We start from the raw sequence: 15,629 nt of genomic DNA on the forward strand, positions 1-15,629 counted from the left end.
TTTTCATTTCGGCATGTTTTGCTTTGTCACTATTAAAAAACACAACAGCACAGAGTTTTATCAGCTCCAGGCATCGATACAATAGTCTCAGATCAATTCTCAGACTCAGACGTGTCGACTTCACGCTGACTCAAATTTGCGTCCACGAGCTGAGAGCAGACTGAGATCTGATCGTACCCTCCGCTCACGTCCATATTGATAAATGCAGAGGCTTGCGTAGAAATCACTTTCTGACGTACGCTCGTTTGATAAATGAGGGCCCATATGTTTTGAATACAGTGCGAAGCCGAAGATAAAAAAACAAAACAAGAAGTGCCCGGAAGTGAGTAACGATCCTTCAGGTCTTTAAAGGAACAAAGTCCTTGATGGTTTAAAATGTCGCCTAACACGTGTATACCTTGTTTAGACCATTGTGGAAATTCCAAAGGTACTGACCCAGACAGCAAGGCATTATTATGCCAGATAGGTGAAAGTTCATGAAATTTACAATCTATGGAAAAATGTTTTTCTATGTAACGCCACACAGATAGTGTGTTTGAGATAATAGGACCCATATAGCGCGCTACATTTTTTTGTTTGATAACAGAGAATGGTAAGTCTTGAATTCTGATTGGGCCAGTCAAAGCATTTTCTGACGTAAGTCGCGAAAAACTGCACAAAATTTTGCATTGAAATGAATGGGACGGCCGAAAAAAAATGAGAGAAAAAGAACAATAATTGGAGATTAAAACTGTCAAAAAATAAATTTGAAAACTGCGGTGGACATTTGAATGGCAAGGGAGGCTGAGAGAGCGGAGGGGGAGACGGATTTAAGGTTTCTGAATTAAATGGTACGCTTGTCCTTTGGGATGGGGATGGGGGCGTCAATGTCCATAGTGATTGCCAGGTGATCTGAGATGTATAAAAATATAAAATCTGATCTTGAAAATGATGTTTCACACACAGAAATGTCCATCTTGCATACATATAAATATGAACAAAGGTTGCATACATAACATATAACAGGTACAATGAGGATAATATCTAGTTCTATATTTTTACACTAAATATATTTTACATTATCTCCGAATATCATCAAAAAATAATCTGGTATGGAGTTTCAAGCCAGAACTTTACATTTACATTTAGTCATTTAGCAGACGCTTTTATCCAAAGCGACTTACGGGAAGAATAAAAGCAAACAATCAAGGTCTAGTGCAATAAGAGCTATCAGTGCATCAATCAGTGCTAGCTACAATTCTTTGAGGAGTAGAATTATCGTGTGGTCTAGGAGAGAAGATGCTCTCTGAAGGTCTTCAGGAGGTTTTTAAAGGTAGAGAGGGACGCCCCTGCTCTGGTAGGAACTGGTAGTGGTTCCACCAGCGGGGAACAAGAAACACAAAGAGTCTGGATGGCCTTGGACCAATGGGGGGCAGAGCCAGAACCGTTCACTGGAGGAGCTCAGTGGTGGTGAGGTAGCATATGTCTGAATCAGGTTCAGGTAGGTAGGAGCAGTGCCGGAGACAACTTTGTAGGCAGCATTAGAGATTTGGATCTGATGCTGCAGCAGGTAGCCAGTGGAGCTCAATGAGCAGCGGTGGGACATGGGACCTTTTTGGCTGGTTGTAGACCAGCACCGCCGCGTTCTGGATCATCTGAAGCGGTTTTACTGTTGTTAGAAAAATTGCATGAGGAAACCTTGAAAATTGATAATCTGTCACCAACAGAAAAAACCTCACCATTTTTCTGCGCATTCGTTGATGGGAAATGAAGAGCTGGAGACGTCCAAGTTCTCAGTTTAACAAAAGTGTTATTACAATACGTCAAAAAATGTGCACTTTACAGAGATCTCCGGGTTCAAAATTAACTCATGTCCCTGAATACAAACAGACGTGTTTCAGTTGGTGAAGTCTGAACCACGACTCTCTCCCTGGAACCCATTAAAATACTAACATTTGTTTACAAAACATGCTGGTCGATTTCCTCCAGGAAGTCCCGCCCTCTTGATCGCTGATTGGCCAGTCTTCTTTCATACCGTCCCACAACAATCACTGCTGCCCAGGACAAGGCCATGTGACCTGCTAACAAACTTGTTATGACGAACATACTGCCTTATTATGACCTACAGAAATATAACAAGAGCCAACTATTCTCCAATATCTGCATGTTCTTTTAAAGGTTAAAAAATATAAGACAGACAATACTATTTTTTGTGATTATAGAATCTTAATTAGTTTAAGCAAATGGAATATATGTAATTAAAGTAATCATAGTTTTCTACATCAATATTAACACACAAACACAATCAATGTATCAAAATCATATTACCTGATTAATATAAATGCACAGAGATAGACATTATCAAGGTTTAGTGAATTACGCATGCATAGTGACCTGTGATGACTGTTGGGAGAAAAATCACAAAGAGGAAAAGAGAGGAAGACAGTAACATTTCATTTTCAACAAGTGTAATATTCAAATTATTTTAACACTGTGCAGCCTGTCAGGAGGTTTACAGTAGTCAAGTTTAGAGATGACAACAGCTTGTGTCAGGAGTTGAGTGGCATGTTGAGTTAGGTAAGGTCTGATTTTTCTGATGTTGTAAAGTGCAAAGCGGCATGACCGGGTAACTGAGGCGACATGACTGGAAAAGGTGAGTTGGTCATCAATCAGCACCCCTAAGTTTCTCCCCACCTGGTGGGGGAAGACACAGGGAGTCAATCTTTTTTTTTTTTTTTACTTCTGCATATAATCATTTATTTTTTATTTTTTTATTGGTGAAATGACGTAACAAACAAAGTGACATGAGAGACAAATACACTACACCATGTGGACCACAAGTAGAGACAGCAGACATACAAACAGACAACAACAAAGAAAAACATAAATGATAAACGATTTGCACAGAGGCATCACAGCTGTATGTGCCTGTGTGTATGTGGATGAGGGGCAGATGCTATGACATATATAAAAATATATATAACATGGCTCATTTATATGTATCACACAATGAAAATAAATAGGCAAACAAAGCAAGAAGCGCTAACGAGAGAAAACAAATAAACAAGAATAAATAAAATAACAAATTAAATAAAAAAAATAAAAATAAATAATAATAATATTAAAAATAATAATAATAACTATAAACATACCCACATACATAAAAAATAATATATAATATAAACAACATATAATATAATATAGAATATAATACAGGGGGACGGGAGACATCACCACACAATATAGTTTAATGTGATACAGAACAACATCTTACACAATAACAAGATGTGCGAGATCAAACACATAATTGACCCAACATACACCAACACATCATGACAATGATAGCCACGACAACAACATACGCCAGACCAGAGCATCAGGGGGGGCAGGCCAGGGGACCCCCAGACCGGCCCCAAGCAGCACCGCCGGGCGTCCCAGCGGGAGGCAGGTAACAAAAAACAAGAGTTCCTTTTTTATTTATTTTTTGGTTGATTGTGCCTTGGGCCGCAGCCGGACCCTGAGGCGGCTGCTGGCCCGTTGCCAATCTTGCTGTGGCACTTCCTGGTGTGGGCAACTTCCAGACCCATGGGAGGAGGTCTGCCCGCTGAGGAGTGGGTTTATTTGGTTTTATTATTATTGTTATTTTTTATTGTTTTTTTTAATCTTTGTTTGTTTTTGTTTTGTTGCCATGCCTCAGGAGAACCGACCTGGAGCCCCCACCTTCAACCCGGCTAATGAGGTGTGTGTATAGAGGGGTATGAGTAGTTGTAATGTATTATAAGCCTCATCAGTCAGCCTGTAGTTTATAACCAGTCAAGAGCACTCATAAGACACTTGGATTTATAAGTCATTATAAGCTATATTTATAACTGTTGATATAGTGCATCATGAAGCTTTATATGTGTTTACGAGTGCAGTCATAATGCATTATGATTGATTATAATGACATTATAATTCACTATGAATGCGCTCATAATGCACTATAGATGTAGTCTTCATAGAAAGTGTTACCGATAATTGAATAGGATAAGGAACTTTAGTTATGTTGATGATATGGTAGTAATATTAATAGCAACAACGGAGTTAACTATCATAATCATAATATTTAGTCGTAAGCTTATTCGTATTGATAAAATCAATAAATACAATTAACAAAATGAGGATAATAAGTATTACAATCATAGTTACAGTAGTAATGAAAATAATGATAATATAGTAATTAAGTTAATTGGAATGGTAATGTAGGAAGAGCAAAAAATAAATAAATAAATAAAAATAAATAAATAATATAAACAAATAAAAAATAAAAGGTAAGATATTTAAATCCGAATAACAAGAAACCAAGGAAGAAAGAAAACATATGCATGTATATACCTATATACACACTTCCACACACACATAAATAAATAAAAATTAAATAAATGGGAAAAGAAAAATAATAATAATAATAAATAAGTAAATAAACAAATACTATATATATATTGATATATATATACATGCCTAAATACGTAGACAAATGTGTGTGCGTTTGTAATTGTGATTTTTTTTCCCTTTATTATACTTTTTTTTTTCTTCTTTTTTTGTATAATAATTGTATTTATTATTATTATTATTATTTATTTATTTATTTATTTTTTCCTCTTTATCTTAGAATGTGCGCAATCTTGATGTTGATGTTGTGGTGTATTGTGGGTTTAGCAGGGAGGACCAGCAGGTCAGCTGTTGAAAGGTTCAGCTGGACGTGATGTTCTTCATCCAAGTGTTGATGTCAGAGAGGAATCAGAGACGGAAGGAAGCTGATGGAGAGACTCAATGTTGCTTCATTTTTATGTCTTCACATCATGAAGAAGTGATGTGCAGGTGGTTTCATGGACTCTAGAGGTTAATCATACTCTCTCTCTCTCTCTCTCTCTCTCTCTCTCTCTCCCTGTCTCTCTCTTTCCCTCTCTCTCTCTCTCTCTCTCCCTCTCTCTCTCTCTCTCTCTCTCTCTCTCTCTCTCTCTCTCTCTCTCTATGACTTGTCAAGCCTTGCCTTGGATGAGACATTGTTCTGGCACAACTCCAAATATAGGTGAGACCTTTTTTAAAATTTTCAATCTTTGTCCAAGGATCAAATATATTGGCCATTAAATTGAGAATTAGGATTCATGTTTGCCAGTTTTGCATTCATGGACCCCTAAAACAATCTTGAGCTGTATCAGCCATGTAAACACACAGAGAGGAAGAATGTATCAGTTTAAGAGAGGCCTCCTGCTCGTCTTCATTTAACTCCTCAGCTTGGTTACCCACCATGTCCTAACTTATTCAAGTAATGGTGGCAAAATGTGCAAATCTGTCATTTCCAGAGGTTATGGGGCTATAAAGTTATAAATGTGCAAAGCCAGCTGGGAGTTGCACCATTTTCATTTGATAAGGAGATCAGTCATCAGTTTGTTCTCTTATGACCTGTGTAGTAAAAGCTCACTGAGGATTGTTTGACGTTTGCTTGTCGATGACTGCATGGCAGGAAGGTCAGTGCTGCTGAACATCTAGGAATCTTTTTAAATATTTAGATGTCATTTTATTAGATTTTTATACATCCCCAATTCCCCAAAAGCTGGGATGCTGTGTTAAATGTAAATAGATATCTAAGATATAATTGGAATATATTATATATATCAACAGTGTCTTTAATTTAAGGGATTAATAAGTCATGCCACTGCTTACAATCATTATGTTAAACATGTGCAAATTCAATTTTAAATATCTGTAATAGTTGATATGTCAAAATATAATTTCCACTACTAATCTGACTGGTAGTCAGCACTACTGATTAAATATTAAAAAACTTACTATAAAAGGTTTACAACCTCCCACTACATGACAAAGTAAAAGTTTTATTTTTTCCATATTTAATGAATACACATGCCAGTGCATCAGTACACGTTTATTACCGCTTATCTGCCCATATAATATTTTTCCAAGAAGTCAAACTGAAAGTAGGTGGAGACGATATAAAAACCGTCTCTCCTTTTCAACATTGCAGGTTCACTCTGTCCAGAGCCACATAAGCAAAGGTAAGGATTTTCTATTATGGCTGTCCTCAGATGTGGTATTAATATTAATATACTATAGTGATTGTGATTTGATCATTTTAGTGAAGTAATAAGTGTGTTTAGTTGTGTGTTAGTTGTTAGACGTTGAATAAATCCAAATCAGTTCAAGTTAAAAGTAAATATATATTTTTAACTAAATACTTTCTCCTCATGTTTTTTTAGTGTAGTGGAGTTACCCTTATGGAGGACAATTAATGTTTACTTGGTCTGATTTATTTTTGTTGCTTTCAATATTTTGTTTACTGTAGAGCCTTTTTCCCCCCTCCATCTTTTTTCTTTTAAATATTTACTAAACTTAAAAGTTAAGATGAGGAGATGAACCCTGTGTCTTCCATACTGGGCCTCCCAAGCCAACCCTTAACATCCAAACATAATCAGAGTTTGTATTGTATTCTTACCTATGCAGCGAGGAAGAATATTTTATTGCAGTGGATTAATGAAAAAGTACCATCTGTTAACAGCTGGCAGAGAGTTGTGTTTGTATCTAGTGCCATTAGAGAACCTCACATATTGCATTCAAAAACAGACCAGTCCTATAAAGTGAGGGAACCCTATTTGAGTTCTGTAGAGCTGATGTCTCTAATATCATGCTGCAGGGATTTTCTTGACTGCTCATACTGCACATTATTACCGTAACCCCAAGTATTATTTATACGGATCTGAACTGATGTTCTTTTTTGTTTTTGTTTGTTTGTTTCCATCCTTTACTTGTGAAAGTGAAAAATTTATAAAAAACTAGAAATTTTCTAAAGAAATTTTGATTGTGTGCTTGCCTCTGGACCGTCATTCTCGTGGCTTAAATCAACAGTTAAACAGGGACTCTGAGTTCACAGACACCTCATACAAGTCTCTAGGACAAACGGTTCACAACTTAGAAAAAGGGGCGTGGCTAATCAAAAGGGGCGGAGTAATCAATCACCAGTGAAACAGGGACTCTATGCCGAGTACTCTGACACCTCATACAAGTTTCTAGGAGAAACGGTTCATTCGTTGTGAAAGGGGGTGTGACAATTTTTCCTCTCCCTCTACATTCGAGAGATGACCTCATCACTCTAGACTCTCCATAGGGTTGCATATGGGGGATTTTTTTTACATGTTTTTGCCCAATAATTTGAAAACCGTTTGTCGAAGCCCTTAGAAAAGTCATACCGCACTGGTCATGGGCGAGCCGGTCGATTTGATACCTTTTTTGTGTATGTGAGACCAAAACTCTGGGAGGAGTAGTCGATCGAAAAAACACCACAGAAGAAACGCAAGCTAAGCAACCAGGTGGCCAGGTGGAGTCAACCAATCAGAGCAGAGCAATCAACTGAAATTAACTGCCGGTGTAGAGAATGTTCCACCACAGTGAGCAGCCAGAGGTGGACAGACTGGAATTTCTGGCCTCGAACAGAAAGCATTTTTGGCAAAACCATAATACCTATCATTGATCTGACTTTACTTTGAGCGTCCCGAGTTCTTCCTGAACGTCTACATATGTTTTTTTTTAAGAAAAATGAAAAAAAAGCTTTGTTAGAGCGATCTAAAGAAGCTGTTACATCTCCATTTTTCAGAAATCTTACTGTGTTTCTAATATGGAAGCCAATGAGGCTGTTGGTGCGTGTTGGTGGCGCATCTGTGCGTCCTACACCCAAACTACAACTCTGACAGCTTTACCAGAGGATTGTGAGTGAGAGGACAAATTTTCCTACGTTTCTATTTATAAATTATTTATTTAGAGTGGAATTTACGGCCTGGAGCGCAGTTTTCAAACTTATTTTTTGACAATTTTTTCTCTCCCGCTACACTCTGCGTGATGACATCACCACTCCAGACTCTCCATAGGGTTACATTGGGGGGATTTTTTGACGTGTTTTTTGCCGAATGATTAGAAAACCGTTTGTCGAAACCCTTAGAAAAGTCATAGCACACTTGTCATGGCCGAGCCTTTTTCGTGTCTGTGCAACCAAAACTCTGGGAGGAGTAGTTGACCGAAAAAAACACGGAAGAAACAGAAGAATAATCAGAAGAATAGTGCCGTTGAATAGTAGTTAGTGTGCTTTTGTTTGTTTGTTTCCATCCTTTACTTGTGAAAGTGAAAAATTTATAAAAAACTAGAAATTTTCTAAAGAAATTTTGATTGTGTGCTTGCCTCTGGACCGTTATTCTCGTGGCTTTAATCAACAGTTAAACAAGGACTCTGTCCTGAGTTCACAGACACCTCATACAAGTCTCTAGGACAAACAGTTCACTAGTTAGTAAAAGGGGGCGTGGCTAATCAAAAGGGGCGGCGTTATCAATCACCAGTTAAACAGGGACTCTATGCCGAGTAATCTGACACCTCATACAAGTCTCTAGGACAAACGGTTCATTAGTTATGAAAGGGGGCGTGGCTAATCAAAAGGGCGGGAATTTATGAAACATTGTGATGTAGAACTGGTAAATGATGAACCATCATCATGCATGACAAGTTTGAGGCAGATTGGAGAATGTATGGTCAAGTTATAAGGTCTCGTGTTTTATGAAAAAATGCCATGTCTGTTGAATTAGAGTTAACTGACAGTTTTCAGTTGGAATGTCTGTGTTGGAGGAGGGGGGGGGGGGGGGGGGTGTTAGCTAAGCAACCAGGTGGCCAGGTGAAGCAATCAACAGAATTAACTGCCACGTGAACATTCCGCCACAGTGACAGCAGAGGTGGACAGACTGGAATCCTTTTTTCAGAAATCTTCCATCATCCCCCATTTTTAATATGGGAGCCAATGAGGCTGTTAGTCGTGTTGGTGGATCATCTGTGCGTCCGACGCCCAAACTATAACTCTGACAGCTTTACCAGAGGATTGTGAGGGAGAGGACTAATTTTCCTACGTTTCTATGGATGAATTATTTCTGTAGCCCCAGTGGCTCCCATATTAAAAATGCAAGAAGATTTCTGAATATTAAACTCAATCAGAAACCATCTGTGGTCCCAACAATGGTCAGTTAGCATCACCCAGTGGACAGATCATGGAACTACACCCTCTGCAGTGATGTCTGTGACTGGGTTTCTGTGATGAAGTGTTACACAGGAAGGACAGCAACTAATGACAGGTTTCATTACCAATTCATCTGCCAGTATCTTTCAACAGAAAAGCCTCACAAGGGACAGACAGAAATATTAAATGCAACATGTCTGCAGCATGTTATTGTTGTTCCTGATAAATTATGTAAAAATGAATTAATAACATGCATTTCCAGAATATTAAAGTTATGATGAATAAACTGTCAGTAAAAGTCAGTTTGGTTTGTCAGATTCCAGCTGATATCTTTAAACGTTTTTGTCTATCAGTCCAGAACACAAACATAGTCAGAAATTCAGGAAATATCCATAACTGAGAGGTTTAAAACATCATTCTGTCATATTTGTGTATTCGAAAAAATATCTTAACTATTTAAACAATTAATTATCGCAATTATTAGCTGGCCATCATTTTCTGTTGATTAATTAGTCCAGTCAATGTTGCAGCTCTGATCTAACAACAGTAGAAAACGTACGATATTTTGCTTAAAATTAATAAAGCTATCTTTACCATAACTCATTCTTTGTTTCTAAAGTTACTATTTCTTTTGGGCATCTTTTGGATTTTTGCAGGGAGAAAAAATGGAAAAAATGACACCTCAGGAGGTCCTCTTCAAAACTTTAGAAGATTTGGGAGCTGAGGACTTTGAAAAATTCAAGTGGTTCCTGCAGGGGGGCGCTAGAAGGTCTCCCAGCAATCCCAAAGAGTCGACTGGAGGATGCAAACCGCATGAAAACCACAGATCAGATGTTTCAGACCTACAGTATAAACACGATGCAAGTGACCAGAATAGTTTTAGTGAAGATAAATCAGAATGAACTAGAGAAGAAATTATCAAACACCTCCTTCGAACCTCAAGGTAAGTCAGAATCATTATTATTCTAAAAATGGATGTAACAAAGATTGAAGTTGTAGATTACAGAGACTTTAACAAACATGAGGTGTGTAGTTAATGTCTCTCTGGTCTACAAATATAGACATGTTTGTTGTGTTGCACTTTTGATTGAAAAATGAACCAAAGGCAGACAATCCCTTTTTTTGGTTGATTCTAACTGATTAAAATGTGCACACACTGAAGTCTGTGAGTTTGTTTGAACATTATTACTTCCCTCGACTAGACTCGATCTGGACTGGTCTCTGGTTTCACCTTTTCAGGACCTACTGTAGTTATCAATCGAGCTGAACAGATTTTACACATAAAGAAATGTGAACACTTGTTAGAAAACAAGTTCATGACTCTCATTCACTGTAACAACCCCTCGGTTTCATTGTTCTCTTCATTCAGAGATTCTTGCTGAGTGCCAGAGAAAACTCAAATCCAAATTACAAAAGAAGTTCCAGTCTGTGTTTGAGGGGATCACTAAAAAAGGAAAGCAGACCCTTCTGAATCAGATCTACACAGAGATCTACATCTTATAGGAAGAAACTGCAGAGGTCAACATGGAGCATGAAGTCAGACAGATTGAAACAGCATCCAGGAAACCAGACAGACCAGAAACAACAATCAGACAAGAAGACATCTTTAAAGCCTCACCTGGAAGAGATAAACCAATCAGAACAGTGCTGACAAAGGGAGAGGCTGGCATTGGGAAAACAGTCTTAACACAGAAGTTCACTCTGGACTGGGCTGAAGACAAAACCAACCAGGACATCCACTTCACATTTCCATTCACCTTCAGAGAGCTGAATGTGCTGAAAGAGAAAAAGTTCAGCTTGGTGGAACTTGTTCATCACTTCTTTTCTGAAACCAAAGAAGCAGGAATCTGCAGGTTTGAAGAGTTCCACGTTGTGTTGATCTTTGACGGTCTGGGTGAGTGTCGACTTCCTCTGGACTTCAACAACACTGAGGTCCTGACTGATGTCACAGAGTCCACCTCAGTGGATGTGCTGCTGACAAACCTCATCAGGGGGAAACTGCTTCCCTCTGCTCGCCTCTGGATAACCACACGACCTGCAGCAGCCAATCAGATCCCTGTTGACTGTGTTGACAAGGTGACAGAGGTCAGAGGGTTCACTGACCCTCAGAAGGAGGAGTACTTCAGAAAGAGATTCAGAGATGAGGAGCAGGCCAGCAGGATCATCTCCCACATCAAGACATCACGAAGCCTCCACATCATGTGCCACATCCCAGTCTTCTGCTGGATCTCTGCTGGAGTTCTGGACGAGCTGATGAAAACCAGAAAGAGAGGAGAGCTGCCCAAGACCCTGACTGAGATGTACATCCACTTCCTGGTGGTTCAGTCCAAACGGACAAACGTCAAGTATCATGGTAAACCTGAGAGAGATCCACACTGGAGTCCAGAGAGCAGGAAGATGATTGAATCTCTGGGAAAACTGGCTTTTGATCAGCTGCAGAAAGGAAACCTGATCTTCTATGAGTCAGACCTGACAGAGTGTGGCATCGATATCACAGCAGCCTCAGTGTACTCAGGAGTGTTCACACAGGTCTTTAGAGAGGAGAGTGAACTGTACGAGGACAGGGTGTTTTGCTTCGTCCATCTGAGTGTTCAGGAGTTTCTGGCTGCTCTTCATGTCCATCTCACCTTCATCGAGTCTGGAGTCAATCTGATGGCAGAAGCAAGATGGTGGTCCAGAGTATTTAGTGACAAACCTAAACTAAAACATCTCTACCAGAGTGCTGTGGACAAGGCCTTACAGAGTCCAAATGGACACCTGGACTTGTTCCTCCGCTTCCTCCTGGGTCTTTCTCTGGTGACCAATCAGAACCTCCTACGAGGTCTGCTGACACAGACAGGAAGCAGCTCAGAGACCAATCAGAAAACAGTCCAGTACATCAAGAAGAAGATCAGGAAGAATCTGTCTGCAGAGAGAAGCATCAACCTGCTCCACTATCTGAATGAACTGAATGATCATTCTCTAGTCGAAGAGATCCAACAGTCCCTGAGATCAGGAAGTCTCTCCACAGATAGACTGTCTCCTGCTCAGTGGTCAGCTCTGGTCTTCATCTTACTGTCATCAGAAACAGATCGGGACGTGTTTGACCTGAAGAAATACTCTGCTTCAGAGGAGGCTCTTCTGAGGCTGCTGCCAGTGGTCAAAGCCTCCAACAAAGCTCTGTGAGTGGATAAATGAACAACATGAAACATGCTTTCTGTAATTCAACTCTTTTTCTCTCCAGGTTAACTGGCTGTAAGCTCTCCGAGAGAAGCTGTGAAGCTCTGTCCTCAGTCCTCAGCTCCCAGTCCTCTAGTCTGAGAGACCTGGACCTGAGTAACAACGACCTGAAGGATTCAGGAGTGAAATTACTGTCTGTTGGACTGCAGAGTCCACTATGTTAACTGAAAACCCTCAAGTCAGTATGAAACCATTTCTAAAGTGCCACACTGGTTTTAAAGAGCCATTTCTCTTGAGGGTTTTTTGTTTATTTGTTTGTTTATTTTCAGCTTGATGGAAAGGCCTCACATCTTTTTGGGGGGTCTCTTTGTTTGTTTTATTTGTCATTAGCACACTGAAAGAAAAAAAACACAGGTAATAATTAAAGTTTAAGCCCAGTCATTTTAATCATGTACATCTCTGTTAAAGCTGACTGACAAACACAAATCTGCACAAACAAATGTCTCTTAGCTAAAAATAAATATATATAGCAGACTACACTAGGAGTCATTGCATTATTGAAAACATGTCTTTCAAACACATGACGTATGTAAACCGATGCTGATGAATGTGTACATGTCTTTACAGGGTAACTGGCTGTAACCTGTCAGAGAGAAGCTCTGAAGCTCTGTCCTCAGTCCTCAGCTCCCAGTCCTCTAGTCTGAGAGACCTGGACCTGAGTAACAACAACCTGCACGATTCAGGAGTGAAGAAGCTGTGTGGAGGACTGAAAAGTCCAAACTGCAGACTGGATACTCTAAGGTCTGTCTATCTCTTTGTTGAAGAGTTGATGGATTCATTTCAGCCCGTGAAATTTGAGGCTAATGTGGGTGAAAATGCTCAAAATCTGTCTCATTTTTCCGCAGATTGCAGATTTTATTTGACATTAAACATTTTCTTAATTCCAGGCTGTCAAACTGTCTGATAACAACGTCTGGCATCACTTCTCTGGCCTCAGCTCTGGACCTGAGCTACAATCATCCAGGAGACTCAGGAGAGAAGCAGCTGTCTGCTCTACGAGAGGATCCACGCTGCAGACTGGACACTCTTAGGTATGGACAGACAGACAGACACGTATGGACACAGTACAGTAAGGACAAACAAAACAATTGACAGAAGATGAAATGTCATACAGCAGTTTTAACTTAAACTTCTTCATGTCAATACTAAATTTAGAAAACCTTGAAAAAGAAAAAAGAAAAAGAAAAAGATTTAGCAGTAAACATAAAAACATCATTATGATTGGAATTAAATATAAAAAAAGCTGTTCTATTGTATAGATATTGTTTGGTCCAAGGGTATTCCTTCACTGTTTAGGTTCCAGGTACAGCTACCACTGTAGTTCAACTTTATTTCTCATATGCATCATAACAGAGAAGCAGTCTCATTAGCTCATGAACCCTCTGATCCACAAACCCCTGGCAGCCTTGACAAGCCAAAATACCCCAAATCATATCCAGAAACTGTAAAAACAGAAGTATTATTCAGATTTTCAGTTTTCCTACGGTCCTTGAATGAAACATGTGTGTTGAATTATTCTGTCAGAAGCAGAAGCCAAACAGAAAACATTAAGTTATTATCTGCTAACTTTATAAGTGTTGCTGTAATTTTCATCTGGAAATAAAATCAACCAAAATGTCAACATGTTCCCACTCTGTGCATCTTCCAACACTTCCTCTCATCAGACGCTCAGATTCAAACATGAATGACACAATACAAACTGAATGTGATGGTGAAACTGATCTGAGAACAGTCTGTAAACTGTTCAGCTGTTCATGTGTGAATGCAGGACAGACTGTTGATTTTAAGGGACAAGCTTTCACATTGTGTCTTATTATGAGGGAGGACAGTTCAGTGGTGACTGAGCTCTTAATATTTATACATCACATTATCTTTTTGAAGAGTTTCAGCCTGTTTCTCTGTCACACTGACACACTGAGGAGCTCTGCTTCATGTTGAACAGCAGTTAGGACTCATGTTGGATAGAAAATCATTGTGACTGTGTTTCTTCCTCCAGGGTGGACCATGGTGGAGAGCACAGGTTAACACCTGGTCTGAGGAAGTGTAAGTGTGGATTACATTTGACTATTGAAGACAAAACAGCTTTAAATACAAAGTTAATAGTTGTGATATTTATCAACATGTGTCATCATTAAACGTTATAGAAATGAACAACATGAGGACACAAAGAAAGAATAAACCCTTCAGATGTGTCTGATGATAAACTGCTGCTGTGTTGTCTTTTTCTCTCCATCAGATTTCTGTCAACTCACACTGGACACAAACACAGTACACAGAAAACTCAAACTGTCTGAGAACAACAGGAAGGTGACACGTGGTGGAGAGGATCAGTCATATCCTGATCATCCAGAGAGATTTGACTCCAGGCCTCAGCTGCTGTGTAGAGATGGTCTGACTGGTCGCTGTTACTGGGAGGTCGAGTGGAGCGGAGATGTTCATGTAGCAGTGAGTTACAGAGGAATCAGCAGGAAAGGAGGCAGTGAAGACTGTCGGTTTGGATTCAATGATCAGTCCTGGAGTCTGTGGTGCTCTGATGGTCGTTACTCTGTCTGGCACAATAACAGAGAAACAGACCTCTCCTCCTCCTCCTCCTCCTCCTCCTCCTCCTCTGGTAGAATAGGAGTGTATGTGGACTGTCCTGCTGGCTCTCTGTTCTTCTACAGAGTCTCCTCTGACTCACTGATCCACCTTCACACCTTCAACACCACATTCACTGAACCTCTTTATCCTGGGTTTGGGTTGTTCTCTGACTCCTCAGTGTCTCTGTGTGGTCTGTAGGACGGAGACGACTTCGTGTCCTGTGGTCTGAATGTTGGATGAAGCTTCACTTTGTTTAACATTTGATTCTCTGATTGTTTCTTTAATGTCACAGATGTTTTCTTCTTATAAACAGTGAAATGATCTCAGGGCTGAACTCTGATTTTCTCTTGAATCAAGTTTTTTTTGGAGCAGCGTCTTGTAGCTGCTAATGTCTGTCGTGATTGATCTCAATAAAGGTTTAAAGACTCACGAGAACAGCAGCTTCTAACAAATGTAAATCTGATTCTGTTTTATAGAGGAATAAAGACATTACCTTCACAATCCAGAGTCATTTTCTTATTTTGAAAACCAGATGTAGTCTCATATTTATCTTCAGGATTTTCTGATTTATGAAATAATAAAAGTCAAAAAGTTTGAATCGAATTAGTCAAAATAAATAAATAAATAACAGTAAAATATTCGCTAATGTTCAGATTTATGTCCTGGAAATAAATAATTTGCATATATTTAAGTTCACACCTCATTTGCATATTTAAACATCACAATTTAGAAAACTTTAAAGACAGAAAATAATTGATTAAATGTCAGTAATCAGCTGGATGGAGACAGCAGCAGCCAAAACCAA

The 15,629-nt window shown here is 39.2% G+C and overlaps 1 protein-coding gene across 1 annotated transcript; it reads left to right on the plus strand.

The window, feature by feature from the left end:
- Positions 1-12,637: 12,637 nt before the first annotated feature.
- LOC131983446 (stonustoxin subunit beta-like) lies at positions 12,638-15,317 on the plus strand. The gene is made up of 3 exons (XM_059348155.1): positions 12,638-12,985; positions 13,132-13,297; positions 14,492-15,317. Exons 1-3 carry the CDS (start codon positions 12,792-12,794, stop codon positions 15,020-15,022), a joined length of 891 nt encoding a protein of 296 aa, XP_059204138.1. The 5' UTR covers positions 12,638-12,791; the 3' UTR covers positions 15,023-15,317.
- Positions 15,318-15,629: the final 312 nt, after the last annotated feature.

This window comes from Centropristis striata, chromosome 13, assembly GCF_030273125.1.
Source record: "Centropristis striata isolate RG_2023a ecotype Rhode Island chromosome 13, C.striata_1.0, whole genome shotgun sequence".
Taxonomy (NCBI): Eukaryota; Metazoa; Chordata; class Actinopteri; order Perciformes; family Serranidae; genus Centropristis; species Centropristis striata.

Coding starts and splice junctions, on each gene's coding strand:
- LOC131983446 (XM_059348155.1), top strand. CDS start 12,792: ATGTGTACATGTCTTTACAGGGTAACTGGCTGTAACCTGTCAGAGAGA. Junction 12,986..13,131: donor TGCAGACTGGATACTCTAAG/GTCTGTCTATCT, acceptor TCTTAATTCCAG/GCTGTCAAACTGTCTGATAA. Junction 13,298..14,491: donor ATGGACAGACAGACAGACAC/GTATGGACACAG, acceptor GATTTCTGTCAA/CTCACACTGGACACAAACAC.